An 18,967-nucleotide genomic window follows, 5' to 3' on the forward strand; every position below is an offset into this window, starting at 1 on the left:
CAACAAATGGAAATTGGTCCGGAAAAAAACGTAAGGCTATAGCAAGGCAAGATAAGTGAAAATTGGGACTAATATTAAATCAAGTCTGGAACTAAAGTGTAAAATCAGCCTTCAGCTGGTCTAAAACAAGTATTTCATTGTGTTTACTTGTACTTGACAATATGAAAGGTGAAGATTTGAGGCTGTAACTAATTTCTTTGTTCTTTTTGAACCTCCAGCTGCTGAAACGTCTCCTGATGGACGACCTTGGACACTCCATCAGTGCTGAGCCTACAAAGTCAATAATGAAGTAAGGAAATAAGCTTTTTCTTCTCACATTCTCACTGATGGAGGCATCGACGTCATTCACACTTTAAATGTGACACTTGAAGGTGAATCTCGACTCACAAGCGTGAAATGAGTCTAAAATCAAGCCTAAAGTGTGAAACAAGCGGTTCATTGTTTCACTTGTTGACCTTGATAATAATCAAGGTTAAAGATCATTGGCTGCAACTATTGATCTTCCTTTTTCAAAGTACAACACCAAGACTCCACATTTGACCTTTTTAAAGTGTTTTGATCTTGTTTTTCAACATCTTGTGACAGAATGATGTAACTGCAGACAAACATGTGGTAAACTTATCAATTAACACTTTGATACCTTGATAAATACATGTGGAAATGTAGAATAAAGCAAAAACAAAAGAAAAGGTGCATCAATGAAGACAAAATATCCTTATTCCCAACATATTTGTATTATTTCTTTTATTTTGGAAGTATTGAAGGATTCATAAAACATTTCAGCATTAATTCTCCTTTGCAGCCTTTAAAACAAACAGAACAGCAATTTAATCAGTTTAGCATTTGAACTTTTTCTTGTGGTTTTGTCAGTTTTTTTCTCTTTCGCCTTTTTAGTAATTGTATTTCTTTTTTCTTCACAGCTGCTGTGACAGAGGAGAAACTCTGGTTTCAGTTTAAAAAGGTAAGAACTGAATATATTGTAAATAGTGTTGATTGTCATTGAAAATACTTTATTTTGTTAAGAATTAAAAAATGTGAAAGTACGTAATTGGCTAAATTCCTGTCGTTTTTCTTTGTCCTGCAGCTTCTTGTGTTGTTATGTTTGTAACGAGCCACCAGGACTGTGTCTCCTCCTTGTGGCACAATCATGTCACTGCATTTATTGACCCGTTTCCACATTTATTTTGGAGGAAACTTTGTTTTTTGTTTTTAAATATAATGTAAATTGTTATTGGAAATACTCTATTTTGACTTTAGGAATTAAATAATGTGAAAGTAAACTATATAATTGACTGAATTCATTATTTCTTGGTCCTGCAGCTTCTTGTGTTGTTATGTTTGTAAGGAGCCACCAGGTGGCGCCACAGAAGATGTGTTTCTGAAAGTGTTGTTTGTGTCCAGGTTGATGGCGCCACCATGTGGTGTGACGGTGGAGCAGCAAACAACGTCCAGCCTTCCCTCCAGAGTGGAACATGTGGTGATGAACTGCAGTCTTCTGTCTTGACTCCTCCCACTGTTCCACTTCCCTCCAGAGGGCGAGTGGAACAGTGGGAGGAGTCAAACAGAAGACTGCAGTTCATGACCACACCCACTGAAGACCTGCACTTTTTGGGGGTTAATTTTATTTAAAAAAAAATCATAACTTTGTTCAGCATAACCCTCTGTCCTCCCTGGGGAAGGGCTGGACGGGAACCGCCACACCCACCGAAGTGTTTTGCCAGCCCTTCCCCCTCCACCCCTCCTTCTCCACCTGCCTGCCTCCATCTCTCCTCCCTCCCTACCCCCCCATAGAAGACTTTTCCCACCCTGCCCCCCCTAACCTGACCCTCCTGACCTCAGCCTGTAGTCTGAACCCCTCTAGTGAAGTGAACTGGTGTGAGGAGGACTTGAACCTCCGTCAGTCTGCAGCACCAAAGTGTGTCTGACAGACTGAACCACTGCACCACCATGTGTTCTGCTTCTCCTGCTTCTTCTTCAGCTTCTGTCTCTACTTTTTTTTTTTTAGCCTCGTTGGTGGCGAATGTAAGGATAAATGGAACCCGAGCAGAATGTCCAGTGTGGCTGGTTGGCTCAGTGAGGAGGACCAGTGCCTTGCATGTGGGAGACCTGGGTTCAAGTCCCAGTGAGGGTGAAACTCCAAGGAGACATCAAAGTTCCCGCAGGTGAGAAAGAGAGTTATATTAACTCTTAATTCAACTTATATGAAAAGTTTCAATAAAAGCCCCGGACCGGACAACTCCTAATCTCCCTACTCTTCTTTTATTAGTCCCTCTTTCTTCCACCTTGACATTCCTACGGATTATTTTTAGACTATTTTAGACTCCGCCTCTTCTTAATTATCAGTCCCTCCCTCAAGATTGAGTGTCCTTAACTTATACGATCTAAAGGGGACCTACCCCGCCTCTCCTCAACACTTGATTTTGATGTCAAGGCTCTCTGTTCTCCTGACGGTTCCCTGACCAGGATTTGAACCTTGTCTAGTTGGTACCTAAGCACTCCACGTGCGAAGGTTTATCATGTGAGCTGTCCGGCCACCTGGGATCCTGCAGTCCTTCTCACCTTTATACTCACTGCTTCTACTGAAACACTCAAGCAATAAGTTAAAGAGACACAAGTCCTTGAAGAGGAATTGAACCCACGTCTGCTGCACCAAGAGCAGCTTTGTTCCTCACTGAGCTAAAGACCCTGAAGTCAAGTCTTGGACTCCTTCACCTTTATACTGACATGTATTGAAAACTGTTCTACAAAGAGACGAGAAGAATGAATTAAGTACAAGTTCCAATGTCAGATTCCACTTAATACACACTTTAATGGAGAAAGAAACACATAACATAGAACATATAGAAGTAAGGTCTCCACTGACCAGGACTAGAACCACCAACCTTCTACTCCAATGACAGTGGTTCTTCTCACTGAGCTAAACAACTTGGAGGTCTGGACCTCGACGGTTCAGCCTTTGTGCTCAAGGGTTGAAGAAACAAGACCAAACACCTTGGTGTGGAAGACTTCACCTTAACACACCTTACCCCCCACACGCAACCCACCCCACCCCCCCACCTCACCACCCCCCCATACCCCACCTCACCCCCCCCCCCACACCCACCTCACCTGTGTGGGGTGTGGGGGGGAGGTGTGGTGAGGCACCTGTGGTGGGGTGGAGTGAGGTGTGCCTCACCACACCTCACCTCACTCCACCCACAAAGGCTGAACCGTCGAGGTCCAGACCTCCAAGTTGTTTAGCTCAGTGAGAAGAACCACTGTCATTGGAGTAGAAGGTTGGTGGTTCTAGTCCTGGTCAGTGGAGACCTTACTTCTATATGTTCTATGTTATGTGTTTCTTTCTCCATTAAAGTGTGTATTAAGTGGAATCTGACATTGGAACTTGTACTTAATTCATTCTTCTCGTCTCTTTGTAGAACAGTTTTCAATACATGTCAGTATAAAGGTGAAGGAGTCCAAGACTTGACTTCAGGGTCTTTAGCTCAGTGAGGAACAAAGCTGCTCTTGGTGCAGCAGATGTTGGTTCAATTCCTCTTCAAGGACTTGTGTCTCTTTAACTTATTGCTTGAGTGTTTCAGTAGAAGCAGTGAGTATAAAGGTGAGAAGGACTGCAGGACCCCAGGTGGCCGGACAGCTCACATGATAAACCTTCGCACGTGGAGTGCTTAGGTACCAACTAGACAAGGTTCAAATCCTGGTCAGGGAACCGTCAGGAGAACAGAGAGCCTTGACATCAAAATCAAGTGTTGAGGAGAGGCGGGGTAGGTCCCCTTTAGATCGTATAAGTTAAGGACACTCAATCTTGAGGGAGGGACTGATAATTAAGAAGAGGCGGAGTCTAAAATAGTCTAAAAATAATCCGTAGGAATGTCAAGGTGGAAGAAAGAGGGACTAATAAAAGAAGAGTAGGGAGATTAGGAGTTGTCCGGTCCGGGGCTTTTATTGAAACTTTTCATATAAGTTGAATTAAGAGTTAATATAACTCTCTTTCTCACCTGCGGGAACTTTGATGTCTCCTTGGAGTTTCACCCTCACTGGGACTTGAACCCAGGTCTCCCACATGCAAGGCACTGGTCCTCCTCACTGAGCCAACCAGCCACACTGGACATTCTGCTCGGGTTCCATTTATCCTTACATTCGCCACAAACGAGGCTAAAAAAAAAAAAGTAGAGACAGAAGCTGAAGAAGAAGCAGGAGGAGCAGAACACATGGTGGTGCAGTGGTTCAGTCTGTCAGACACACTTTGGTGCTGCAGACTGACGGAGGTTCAAGTCCTCCTCACACCAGTTCACTTCACTAGAGGGGTTCAGACTACAGGCTGAGGTCAGGAGGGTCAGGTTGGGGGGGCAGGGTGGGAAAAGTCTTCTGGGGGGGGTAGGGAGGGAGGAGAGATGGGGGCAGGCAGGTGGAGAAGGAGGGGTGGAGGGGGAAGGGCTGGCAAAACACTTCGGTGGGTGTGGCGGTTCCCGTCCAGCCCTTCCCCAGGGAGGACAGAGGGTTATGCTGAACAAAGTTATGATTTTTTTTTAAATAAAATTAACCCCCAAAAAGTGCAGGTCTTCAGTGGGTGTGGTCATAAACTGCAGTCTTCTGTCTTGACTCCTCCCACTGTTCCACTCGCCCTCTGGAGGGAAGTGGAACAGTGGGAGGAGTCAAGACAGAAGACTGCAGTTCATCACCACATGTTCCACTCTGGAGGGAAGGCTGGACGTTGTTTGCTGCTCCACCGTCACACCACATGGTGGCGCCATCAACCTGGACACAAACAACACTTTCAGAAACACATCTTCTGTGGCGCCACCTGGTGGCTCCTTACAAACATAACAACACAAGAAGCTGCAGGACCAAGAAATAATGAATTCAGTCAATTATATAGTTTACTTTCACATTATTTAATTCCTAAAGTCAAAATAGAGTATTTCCAATAACAATTTACATTATATTTAAAAACAAAAAACAAAGTTTCCTCCAAAATAAATGTGGAAACGGGTCAATAAATGCAGTGACATGATTGTGCCACAAGGAGGAGACACAGTCCTGGTGGCTCGTTACAAACATAACAACACAAGAAGCTGCAGGACAAAGAAAAACGACAGGAATTTAGCCAATTACGTTCTTTCACATTTTTTAATTCTTAACAAAATAAAGTATTTTCAATGACAATCAACACTATTTACAATATATTCAGTTCTTACCTTTTTAAACTGAAACCAGAGTTTCTCCTCTGTCACAGCAGCTGTGAAGGAAAAAGAAATGCAATTACTAAAAAGGCGAAAGAGAAAAAAACTGACAAAACCACAAGAAAAAGTTCGAATGCTAAACTGATTAAATTGCTGTTCTGTTTGTTTTAAAGGCTGCAAAGGAGAATTAATGCTGAAATGTAAAAAAATAAAATAAAGGAAAGAATTCAAATATGTTGGGAATAAGGATATTTTGTCTTCATTGATGCACCTTTTCTTTTGTTTTTGCTTTATTCTACATTTCCACATGTATTTATCAAGGTATCAAAGTATTAATTGATAAGTTTACCACATGTTTGTATGCAGTTACATCATTCTGTCACAAGATGTTTAAAAACAAGACAAAAACACTTTAAAAAGGTCAAATGTGGAGTCTTAGTGTTGTACTTTGAAAAAGGAAGATCAATAGTTGCAGCCAATGATCTTTAACCTTGATTATTATGAAGGTCAACAAGTGAAACAATGAACCACTTGTTTCACACTTTAGGCTTGATTTTAGACTCATTTCACGCTTGTGAGTCGAGATTCACCTTCAAGTGTCACATTTAAAGTGTGAATGACGTCGATGCCTCCATCAGTGAGAATGTGAGAAGACAAAGCTTATTTCCTTACTTCATTATTGACTTTGTAGGCTCAGCACTGATGGAGTGTCCAAGGTCGTCCATCAGGAGACGTTTCAGCAGCTGGAGGTTCAAAAAGAACAAAGAAATTAGTTACAGCCTCAAATCTTCACCTTTCATATTGTCAAGTACAAGTAAACACAATGAAATACTTGTTTTAGACCAGCTGAAGGCTGATTTTACACTTTAGTTCCAGACTTGATTTAATATTAGTCCCAATTTTCACTTATCTTGCCTTGCTATAGCCTTACGTTTTTTTCCGGACCAATTTCCATTTGTTGTTCCAATTTGTTTTAGACCAGCTTAAGGCTGATTTTAGACCTTAGTTTCAGACTTGATGTAATATTAGTCTCAGACTGGTTTTATACTAGTTTCAACTTGATTTAATATTAGTTTCAGACTGTGGGAGTTCGATCGACTGTTTTCATCTGTGTTTCTGGATACTGTCACCATCCTCCGCTGTAAAGCCCAACTGATCTTCATTTCTTCGTGGAATTGGAATTAATTAGAATCGATACTTGTTGAAACGCACGAAATTGAATCCTGGCAGCGCCACTGCAACGATACTTTCAAATCATATATTTATCAATCTATCAAAGTATTTGAATTTTCCATTGTTTTTTTTTCTATATTTCTATAGAACCGTTACTAAACTCAGCAAACACATCAGGCCCAGCTAAACATCTGACATTTTGGCTCTTCCTCTTCTTGTGGATCATCTGTCACTGATTCTAACTGAATTTGATCCTGGACATGAAGTGATCTAATGCACTTATGAATCAATTGACTGAATAAATGTCAGGTCGAGCCTATTGACAAGCAATTGGTGATAAATTAACCATCCATCTACAGCAAATACATAAAACAGATAAATCATTGAAGACAAACAAAGAAGCCTACCATGCAAATAGTAAACATCTCATATTGAAAAAAGCATCTATCTCTCTAGCTATCTATCTCTCTATTCTACAATAATTTCTATCATCACAAATTGCTGCACAGATAAACAAACATCTTAACCTGCTGCCTGACCAGGTGACTTGTGCTTGTTAGCACCACTAGCAGCTAACGTCACGTTAGCACCACTAGCAGCTAACGTCACCTCAGCACGTGCTGCTCTTCACTCACTGGATCGCAGTTCCGGTCGCGTGCAGCTCCACTTGCCCGCTGTTCCAGCAGCTTCCTCTCAGTCGGACACCTTCCTGGATGTAAACACAACGTGTGTCGGTGATTCTCTCCGGTTTAGCTTGAGCATTTAGCTCGGTAGCCATGTTTACTCGACCTCTCCACTTCGCGTCCTAAGGCTCACGCGTTGTGTCATTTGCATAATACACGGGATTGGTTGGCCCGATCATTCGTCATCAACGCGACGGATCGTTCCAACCAATAAGGTGTCAGAATGGTACACGTTTGTAATTCTTATCCAATCGCGACGCGACATTATTAGTACGTCGCTTTTCTGGAGGATGAAAAAAAAAACTAAATTAAAAATGAATAACGAGCCCTTGTTTTTTTTTTTTTTTTTACACGTAAGGAGTCGGCAGTACAGATAACTGCGTGAAAATTTAGAAGAAATAAAAAATAGGCTGAAAAGTAATAAAACAATTCGAGCTTGAAACAGCTGTGATGAGGGGACCGTCGCCCTCTGGTGGTCAAAAGTGGAAACCACAACAAGTAAAATTAGAAAGTTCACGTCAGTGTAACATTTCCTGTTTGGTCCTTCAGAGAAAAAGTTGTCAAACGACAACGTAACCGAGGTAAAAGTGCGACTTTCAGCTGCGTTGTAAGTTAAATTATTTAATCCTACACCTTCCCCAATATTGAATATTGGAGACGGTGTGGGATTAAATTAATTTTTTCTCCTTTTAAGGCATAGTAATTACATATATGACTTATATAGGTTTGTTTGGGTTTACTTGAATACAGATCATCTATTTTGTGTAAATATGTCATAACATACAAATTTCATTATCATCAAAGGGTTTATAGATGTATGTGAGCAGGACTTCAACCCTCACTTGTCTGTACCCTCCAAAGTGAGATGCTGTACACCGAGAACCTTTGACCCTTGACCTGTTGATCCTGGTGTATTTAAGTCTTCATGTCCAGTGTTTACAATCAAACGTCTCAACATCTAAGATGTGAATCATCCAGTTTCATTCTCACAGTGTGAGCGATACAAGCACACAGACAGTTTGTGCTTTAATCAGAGGCTTTCATGCTTCACATTCATTGGCAGCTGGTAAAGAAAGAGTCTGCAGAACGACTTGATCGGCGGTGAGCTGGACGACAGGCCGAGAGCTTCCATCGTGAGCGACGAGGTCACAGGACACACGAGTCTTCTGGGTTAATGTTCATGAACAGATCACTGGAGGAAGTTCATGCATGTTGTATAATTTCATCTCGTGTCACTACTTGGTGTCTCACCCTCTTCAGCGCGCGACGCTGACCTGTTGTGTTGGTCACGTGACGGCGTCGCAGGAGGAGGAGGATCAGGTGACCACGGAGGTGTTCTGGCATCGTGTTACGCAGCGGCTGCATTATTGACGAGCTGCCGCTGCTGCCGGGTCGCGGACGGTTCCCCGTGCCAGACGCGCTCCGACATGTTCGCCGCGGCCACGAAAAACTTTGTGAAGCAGGTGGGCGACACGGGCCGTCTGATCCCCGTCCCCAGCCTGAGCGAGGCGGACCGCTACCAGCCGCTCAGCCTGGTGAGCTTCAGGAAGAGGAGGAGGCGCTTCTGGAGGAAGAGCCGCTACGCCTCCACCGCCTTCTCCCTCAAGGACATCCTGGTGGGAGACAAGGAGATCGCAGCAGGTACAGTGGCTCCCAAATAAGTAAGACTACCTGTGGTTGCTCCTCTGTTGCCATAGGAACGGTTGATTCAGCTCTGCCCCCTGGTGGAGGTGAGGAGGAAATGGATGACGCTGGTTGCAAAACGCCAGAAACGTTGCTTTTCGTACCGTCGTTGAGCACCTGTGAGTCGGTGGGTACTGACGGATGCCCCGCCCCCTGCAGGCGTGTCGTCCTATCAGCTGCTGAACTACGAGGACCAGTCGGACGTGGCGCTGGGCGGTCGCTCGGGCAACCAGCTCATCAGCGACGTGGGCTTCAACGTCAGCGGCTCCCACCAGGTCGCCGTCAAGGCTTCGTTCGGCATCGTCACCAAACACGAGCTGGAGGTTCCCACGCTACTGCGTGAGCTCGGCACCAGGTATCCCAGCATGCCGAGCAGCAGCAGTACAGTGGTTCTTTTTAGGAAGTCACGCCGTGTGTGTGTGTGTGTGTGTGTGTGTGTAGGAAGGTGGAGCTGGACCACTGTCTGGTGCGCCAGTCGAGGGAGAGCGGCCGCAGCGTCCTGTGCGTGGTGGTCGAGAGCATCCGGACCACGCGCCAGTGCTCGCTGACGGTGCACGCCGGCATGAGAGGGACCACCATGAGGGTAACCTGCACCGCCCTGATGCACCACCCTCCTCCTTTAACACACACACACACACACACACCTTCAGAACATAACACACCCTCCGGCTTCAGTTCCAGATGGACGACAGCAGAAGCGTTGGAGGACGAGACAAAGCCGTCGTCATCCCGGCTCACACGACCATCGCCTTCACTGTGTGTCCACTGTTCGTACGACTGGACGGAATGCTGGGTAAGACACACACGCACACACACACACACACACACACACACACACACACACACACACACACACACGGGAAATATTGAATCAAAAACCTCTGATTGTGGCGCCGTCTTCCTCTCCTCTTCGTCAGAGATCTGCGTGGCGCCGGGTTCTCAGGGCGGCTTCGAGCGCGAGCAGATCGGTGAGCAGCTGGGTGGCTTCCTGGGGCGGTTCTCCATGGGGCGCCTGCGCCGCTTCCTGTCGGGCATCCTCTACGGGAACCCCTTCAGATCAGGTTGGTGGGAGGGGCTCCTCCGGAGGGCGGGGCCTGAGTAAGGAGGCGGAGCCAGAGCGTCTGACCGTTGTTTCGTGTGACCAGAGCCGACGCTGGAGGAGCTGACGCACTCCGACAGCTACATGGACGACGTGGTGACGGACTACCTGGAGAAGGCGGCGAGCATGACGGACGTGTCCACGGCGTACCTGAGGGAGAGCGCGCACACACGCGTCAACCTGCTGAAGCACAACGTGCGTAAAGGTCCGTGCGCGCTATGCGGGATGGGCAGCCAGCGGCGGGAGACGGTGTACGGCTGCCTGGAGTGCTCCGGCGGCGGCAACAAGTTCGTGCGGCTGCACGCCGTGCCCTGCTTTGACCTGTGGCACAAAACGCTGCGCTGAGAAGCCCGCCTGGCTCCGCCTCCACCCCCCCTCAGAGGGGTTCAGGGATGCTCCGCCCGGCCCTGTCCCTCCATCACCCTCTGAGGACCTTCACAATAAGAGACAGTGTTGTTCAACAGAGCAGAGACGACGTGGAGAGGCAGGAAGAGGAGATGAAGTGAAATCAAGACAACAATAAATGACCCGAATAAAACTCAGTCAAATTAAAATACAATTTAATTTAGAGACTGAAATATAATTAGAAGAGAACAGGAAAAGTCAAATCAAATAAATCCCTGAAACAAAGAGAAGTGAGAATATCTGGAATTGTGACTGTATGAAAATATGAGGGAAAGTAAAGATTTATATTTATTTACACGAATAAAGGTATTATTTCAAAATTGTCTATTTTAAGTGTCAATAACGTGGATGTAAAATAAAAAATAAGAACTGATTTGGTTTATTATTGTGACCTATTGAAAATATGTATTTATCTTTGTTGCTTAGTATTGCTATGCTATGACCTTGTTTGACCACAGGAGGGCGTCTCCGTCCAGCCTCATTCTGGCTGCCTTCCTGAGTTTATCTGTCAAGCAATGTTGATCACTGTGTTGAAATTGTCATAAAGCTGTGTGCGTGTGTGTGTGCGTGTGTGCTCTTTCATTCATCATTTGGTTCCGCTTTGTTTCCGTCAGAAAATATGGTCCCCCGGAAACAAAGCCTTTCATTGACCATAAAGTATGGATGGCAGAACAAATATATAACAATATCAACCTAGTGATCAACATTGCTGATATCTGAAAACACACAATCATGGAATAGTACTAGTACTTTATGGGCAATTAAAGTAATTTAGTTGAATTATTTAGTTATAATGTAAAGTGAGAGAGCATTGCACCTGAATAATTATTTAAATCATTATGTTGGACTCAAATACTTTTAATATGGACTGTTTTTCTAACAGTGACAAATAAAATATTTCAATTCAAATCAATTTACTGACGTTTACTTAAATTCTCCCAATACTCCGTCCGGAAGAAAAGGCCTTGTTTTCGGGGGACCATATTTTCTGACGGAACCAAATGATGGAACGAAAGAGCACACACAACGTTATGACAATTTCAACACAGTGGTCAACATTGCTGATATCTGAAAACACATAATGACATTAATCATACAACAGTACTTTACTTACGTCTCATTAAACTCTCCTTAATGTCAGGAACCGTTGTCCCCTCCGGTCCCATGTCCGTCAGAAAATATGGTCCCCCGGAAATAGCGATTGCTCTCCGACCGCTGCGCCCTTAGATTGTGGCGTTTTGTTGTTGTGTTGTGTTGTGTTGTTAGCCCTTCTGGTATATTTGACCAGAGAAGAGCGTCTCCGTCCAGCGAACAGCCTCAGTTTACCTTTCTTGACAGGTAAACTCAGGAAGGCTGCAAGAATGAGGCTGCTCACTGGGCGGATGCGCCCTCCTGTGGTTAAACAAGGTCATAGCAATAACAAACGACCCCCCCCCAAAAAAAAAACACGAGTTACATTATTTTATACACGTTATTTTACCACAATGCAAACGTTTCCTCCTGTTAAAAGGGAAAAACATTAAAATTAAACATCAAAATTTAATTAGGAATTAAAATTGCGTTTGAGAAATATTTAAATGTGTAAATTCACAGACTAGAGGACAGTCTGGTTCATCTACATGTTCCCTCAAACCTTTGTAATAAACTTTAAATTGTTTATCGAAGCTATTTATCTCAAATCTCTACCATTTAACAACAACACGCTGCTCTAAACTGCTGTTACGGCCTTGTAATGTTGACAAATCGCCATCTGGTGGCCATAAGGGGCAACTATAACCAAGAGTAAAAGCGGAAATTTAACAACGGTAAAACCTTTCCTGTTTGCTCATTCAAAGTAAAACTCCGCATCTGCCGTCGTTTCAAATGAGGTAATTGCGGGAAATTGAGCGTTTCAGAGGAATAAATCTTCGTTTGGTTCCTTTAAAACAATACAGACATGATATATTAAGTAGGAGAACAACAAGTTTCAATCTGTGATTGTTGTTAATGTTCTTAAAATTGATTTTGAGGCCAGTGTGAGGTATTAAAATTACCAGCTTTTTAAAAAATGTAAATTTTTGACAAAATACAAGTTCGGGTTGCACCACTCTTCAAATGTAATTACAGTCTTGAGCCAAAGTTAATTCATCCAACTGAAAAAGGGACTAAAATCACGATTAACTAATAGAAATAATCATTTGTTCTCAACAGTAAAGCCTATCAACATTTATATTTACGAAGAAACAATCGGAAAAGGCTTGTTGTTTTGTCATTATTGACTTTACACCAGTACCAAACACTAATTCCACTGAAAATAATGCAGAAGATCATGAGGATTTTTTATTTATTTATTTTTTGGTCACTGACATAAACTAAGTGACATGTACACAGAATTCTTAATTCATAATAATCCCAATCTCATAAACAGCCTCTGCTGGTCCAGAGGTAGAATTCTTGCCTTCCATATTGGAGTTGCGGGTTCACTTCCTGACTCGAGTGGAGTTTTGTTTATTATAATTCATATACCCCCCCCTCAAAATTGTCTATTTTAAGTGTCAATAACGTGGATGTAAAATAAAAAATAAGAACCAATTTGGTTTATTATTGTGACCTATGGAAAATATTTATTTAGCTTTGTCTTTGGTGCTTAGTATTGCTATGCTGGGACCTTATATTTGACCACAGAAGAGCGTCTCCGTCCAGCGAACAGCCTCAGTTTACCTTTCTTGACAGGTAAACGCAGGAAGGCAGCCAGAATGAGGCTGCTCACTGGGCGGAGACGCCCTCTTGCGGACAAACAAGGTCATAGCAATAACAAACGACCCCCAAAAAAACATGAGTCACAAATTTTTTTTTTTCAGTTTCATTGACCATAAAGTATGGATGGCAGAACAAATATATAACAATATCAACACAGTGATCAACATTGCTGATATCTGAAAACACATAATGACATTAATCATGCACCAGTACTTTACTTACGTCTCATTAAACTCTCCTTAATGTCAGAAACTGTTGTCACCTCCGGTCCCAAGTCCGTCAGAAAATATTGTCCCCTGGAAACAAAGCCTGTTCTTCCGGACGGAGTATTGGGATAATTTAATGAAGCGTAAGTAAATTGATTTGAATTGAAATATTTTATTTGTCACTGTTAGAAAAACAGTCCATATTAAAAGTCTTTGATTCCAACATAATGATTTAAATAATTATTCAGCAGCAATGCTCTCTCACTTTACATTATACTTCCTCAAGGAAGAACTGGCCTTGTTTCCGGGGGACCATATTTTCTGACGGAAACAAATCGGAACCAAATGATGGAACGAAAGAGCACACACACAACGTCGTGACAGTTTCAACACAGTGATCAACATTGCTGATATCTGAGAACACATAATGACATTAGTCATACAACAGTACTTTACTTACGTCTCATTAAACTCTCCTTGATGTCAGAAACTGTTGTCCCCTCCGGTCCCAAGTCCGTCAGAAAATATGGTCCCCCGGAAATAGCGATTGCTCTCCGACCGCTGCGCCCTTAGATTGTGGCGTTTTGTTGTTGTGTTGTGACTTTTGTTGGTGTGTTGTGTTGTTGGCCCGTATATTTGACCACAGAAGAGCGTCTCCGTCCAGCGAACAGCCTCAGTTTACCTTTCTTGACAGGTAAACGCAGGAAGGCTGCAAGAATGAGGCTGCTCACGGGGCCGAGACGCCCTCCTGTGTGGTTAAACAAGGTCATAGCAATAACAAACGACCCCCCAAAAAACATGAGTCACATTATTTTATTCATGTTATTTTACCACAATGCAAATGTTTCCTCCTGTTAAAAGGCAAAAAACATTCAAATTAATTAAACATCAAAATTAAATTAGGAATTAAAATTGCGTTTGAGAAATATGTAAATATTTAAATTCACAGACTAGAGGACAGTCAGGTTCATCTACATGTTCCCTCAAACATTTGTAAGAAACTCTAAGTTGTTTATCGAAGCTATTTATCTCAAATCTCCACCATTTAACAACAACACGCTGCTCTAAACTGCTGTTACGGCCTTGTAATGTTGACAAGTCGCCATCTGGTGGCCACAATAGGAAACTACAACCAAGAGTAAAAGCGGAAATTTAACAACGGCAAAACACTTCCTGTTTGCTCATTCAAAGTAAAACTCCGCATCTGCCGTCGTTTCAAATGAGGTAATTGCGGGAAATTGAGCGTTTCAGAGGAATAAATCTTCGTTTGGCTCGTTTAAAACAATACAGACATGATATATTAAGTAGGAGAACAACAAGTTTCAATCCGTGATTGTTGTTAATGTTCTTAAAATTGATTTTGAGGCCACTGTGAGGTATTACAATTACCAGCTTTTAAAAAAATATATGTTTTTGACAAAATACAAGTTCGGGTTGCACCACTCTTCAAATGTAATTACAGTCTTGAGCCAAAGTTAATTCATCCAACAGATAAAGGGACTAAAATCACGATTAACTAATAGAAATAATAATTTGTTCTCAACAGTAAAGCCTATCAACATTTATATTTACGAAGAAACAATCGGAAAAGGCTTGTTGTTTTGTCATTATTGACTTTACACCAGTACCAAACACTAATTCCACTGAAAATAATGCAGAAGATCATGAGGATTTTTTACTTATTTATTTTTTGGTCACTGATATAAACTAAGTGACATGTACACAGAATTCTTAATTCATAATAATCCCAATCTCATAAACAGCCTCTGCTGGTCCAGAGGTAGAATTCTTGCCTTTCATGTTGGAGTTGCGGGTTCACTTCCTGACTCGAGTGGAGTTTTGTTTATTATAATTCATATACCCTCCCCTCAAAATTGTCTATTTAAAGTGTCAATAACGTGGATGTAAAATAAAAAATAAGAACCAATTTGGTTTATTATTGTGACCTATGGAAAATATTTATTTATCTTTGTCTTTGATGCCTAGTATTGCTATGCTGGGACCTTATATTTGACCACAGAAGAGCGACTCCATCCAGCGAACAGCCTCAGTTTACCTTTCTTGACAGGTAAACGCAGGAAGGCAGCAAGGATGAGGCTGCTCACTGGGCGGAGACGCCCTCTTGCGGACAAACAAGGTCATAGCAATAACAAACGACCCCAAAAAAAACACGTCACAATTTATTTATTTTTTTTTTAGTTTCGTTGACCATAAAGTATGGATGGCAGAACAAATATATAACAATATCAACACAGTGATCAACATTGCTGATATCTGAAAACACACAATCATGCAATAGTACTAGTACTAGTACTTTATGGACAATGAAAGTAATGTAGTTGAATTATTTGGTTATAATGTAAAGTGAGAGAGCATTGCTCCTGAATAATTATTTAAATCATTATGTTGGAATCAAAGACTTTTAATATGGACTGTTTTTCTAACAGTGACAAATAAAATATTTCAATTCAAATCAATTTACTTACGCTTCATTAATTCTCCCAATACTCCGTCCGGAAGAAAAGGCCTTGTTTTCGGGGGACCATATTTTCTGACGGAACCAAATGATGGACGAAAGAGCACACACAACGTGATGACAATTTCAACACAGTGGTCAACATTGCTGATATCTGAAAACACATAATGACATTAATCATACAACAGTACTTTACTTACGTCTCATTAAACTCTCCTTAATGTCAGAAACTGTTGTCCCCTCCGGTCCCATGTCCGTCAGAAAATATGGTCCCCCGGAAACAGCGACTGCTCTCTGACCGCTGCGCCCTTAGATTGTGGCGTTTTGTTGTTGTGTTGTGACTTTTGTTGGTGTGTTGTGTTGTTGGCCCGTATATTTGACCACAGAAGAGCGACTCCATCCAGCGAACAGCCTCAGTTTACCTTTCTTGACAGGTAAACGCAGGAAGGCTGCAAGAATGAGGCTGCTCACGGGGCCGAGACGCCCTCCTGTGGTTAAACAAGGTCATAGCAATAACAAACGACCCCCCAAAAAACATGAGTCACATTATTTTATTCATGTTATTTTACCACAATGCAAACGTTTCCTCCTGTTAAAAGGCAAAAAACATTCAAATTAATTAAACATCAAAATTAAATTAGGAATTAAAATTGCGTTTGAGAAATATTTAAATGTTTAAATTCACAGACTAGAGGACAGTCTGGCTCATCTACATGTTCCCTCAAACATTTGTAATAAACTTTAAATTGTTTTTCGAAGCTATTTATTTCAAATCTCCACCATTTAACAACAACACGCTGCTCTAAACTGCTGTTACGGCCTTGTAATGTTGACAAGTCGCCATCTGGTGGCCACAAGTGAAAACTACAACCAAGAGTAAAAACGGAAACTTAACAACGGCAAAACACTTCCTGTTTGCTCATTCAAAGTAAAACTCCGCATCTGCCGTCGTTTTAAATTAGGTAATTGCGGGAAATTGAGCGTTTCAGAGGAATACATCTTCGTTTGGCTCGTTTAAAACAATACAGACATGATATATTAAGTAGGAGAACAACAAGTTTCAACCCGTGATTGTTGTTTTTGATGTTGGGGCAGTTATCTGGTGTTGGGTGACACCATGATAGGGGAGGTACCAGGTAGAAACCAGGTAGAAGACTATGACCTCTGACCTCCAGCAGACTAGCAGTGTGTTGGTGCAGGATGCTGAAACAGAGATGCAAAAATAAACACAAAAGAATTCAAAACAGGCAAAAGAATAAATGAATAAATCAGCATCTTGCTACAATGGATTCATATTAAAGTGTCTGAATGTCCCAATAAGCAAATAAACAAATAAAACTCACTCACTCATTGACTTCACCTTTACAGTTTTGCAGTTTTCCTCCGTGCAGCTCCATTTCCTCTAGATGACAGTGCTTCATTACTTGTGCCATAGACGACCTTAGTAATTTTGTAGCAGGACTTGAGGAGCTGCTGCCTGGTGTTTGAGGCGTCTGCAACCCTCACTGTCGTCAGGCTCTGGATCCATTGTGTTCGAGGAGCAGTGATGCGTCGAAGCTTCTGCTCGACGTGCTTCTCCTGGAGCAGGTTTGCGGAACCCTCCTGCAAAGACTTGTCAAGATGTATTACTTTAACATGATAACCACAGTGCAGGACAAATATCTCTTTTTCACACCACACTCTCCTCACTCCTCTCACCATTTTACAGGCGCCTCAGTTTGATTGACGGAGTTCGGCTGCAGCAATTCACTGGGGAGGCCCCCCCCCCCCCCCCCCCACACACACCTTCATCTTGTGTACCATTAACTCAAATGTCTTTCTCCAGCCTGTGCTGCCGGTCCAGGCGGTGGCAGGTGTGGATGCTTTAATTTGGCTGAGGTTCGTCTGCTCATTCGCTCTGGGCTTTCGGTCTGTTCTATATCCAGCCTGACTGCTTGGATGCACTTTCTTTCCGACACGCGCAAAACAAAACGCAAACTTAAGACTCAAAAAATTCAACAGAAGTCATTGGTTCTGGGTTCAGTTGGGACTCGACTTGGAAGATGTTTCCTCTCTCATCCAAGTGGCTTCATCCGTGTATTCAGTTGCAGGTCGAACTGGTGAAGCCGCTTGAATAATGAGTGAAACGTCTTCCAAGTCATTTTCACTTGACCTCATTGAATTGCTCTGCGATGCCTTCTGCCTGGACAAATGAGAATATGCACCTTTATTTTCAAACTGGATTTTATATTCTGCTGTGCTGCCATCTGCTGCGGCTGAATTTATGCTCACTGTTTGGAATTTAATCTTAACGTGTCCTCTTTTTTCCCCCTCTGTGAAATGGCCACTATTATCAGCTGCCATGTGGGTTTCAGTTTTTTGGAGCCATTAAAACAGAGGTGTACTTCCGTTCCACTGCTGGGAACACGGAGGCCTTTGGGAATCCCGAGGCAATCACAGTGCAACAACTGTGAAAAAGTGAGGGGTTTAATGTCTTTGGGACTCGGAGGGCTCAGAGTCGTCTTTCCACGAGAAATCAGTGTTTCTTTACTTCACAGTGAACCCAGATGCCCACGTGGCTGCAGGGGAGAGACTGCTGAGACCACACCCACAGGACAGGACCTCCACTATGAAGAAGACTCAGTGGAGCTTGAAACGCTTCCTGCTGAAGGCCAGTTTGGGTTTCAGCTTTAACACTTGTTTGTGAATAGTGTGTTAAAACTCAACAACCTGAACCTTAGTTGAAGAGGTCAGTCCCCGTTTGCCTTGAGAGAAAAGCACAACACTGTTACTGAAGCATCCTCTAAATTGGAAAGATTTCTCAATGGGTTACTGTAAGGATTCAACTACACTCTGACCCATATCCGGGTCAATATCCAAGCGTGTTGCAGTCCAGCAGTCTTCCACAACCTGGCATCCAAAGAGTTTCATTTGGGTGGAATTTACTCACAATTCCCTTCCCTTCCGAATAATTTAATATTTCATTTAAATCACATTGAGCAAGACCTGCAGTGTGATGTCATCACAAGAACCATGAAAACCTCTGATTTATAGCCATTTCTCAACTTTCAAATAATATAAATCCACAGTATGAAACACAACTACACACGACTCACATGAAAACTCGATGTAAATAAGAGCTTTCTTAACATGCGGACTGTTGCATTTCAGGATTTTGCTTGTAGATGCATCACAAAATGTGCAGTAAATGTGACGTGGTCATTGTTTGCTTATCTTGACTAAATGATTCATTTCGTCCTCGCAGTGACACATTTTGCAGCTTCAAGTGTGAAACACGGCGTTCAAAACGTTTCATTAATTTATAAACCAAGCCCAAAATAATA

At 42.6% G+C, this 18,967-nt stretch overlaps 1 protein-coding gene across 1 annotated transcript; it reads left to right on the plus strand.

Moving 5' to 3' along the window:
* Nucleotides 1-8,463: 8,463 nt before the first annotated feature.
* Nucleotides 8,464-10,163, plus strand: pjvk (pejvakin; the record flags this gene model as incomplete). Its single annotated transcript, XM_080520003.1, has 6 exons — nt 8,464-8,677; nt 8,879-9,074; nt 9,161-9,302; nt 9,395-9,512; nt 9,637-9,780; nt 9,865-10,163. The coding sequence occupies 6 exons, from the start codon at nt 8,464-8,466 to the stop codon at nt 10,161-10,163; spliced, it is 1,113 nt and encodes a 370-aa protein (XP_080376129.1).
* Between the last annotated feature and the right edge of the window lie 8,804 nt (nt 10,164-18,967).

The sequence above is a fragment of the Blennius ocellaris genome (assembly GCF_963422515.1).
Source record: "Blennius ocellaris genome assembly, chromosome: 24".
NCBI classification, from domain to species: domain Eukaryota; kingdom Metazoa; phylum Chordata; class Actinopteri; order Blenniiformes; family Blenniidae; genus Blennius; species Blennius ocellaris.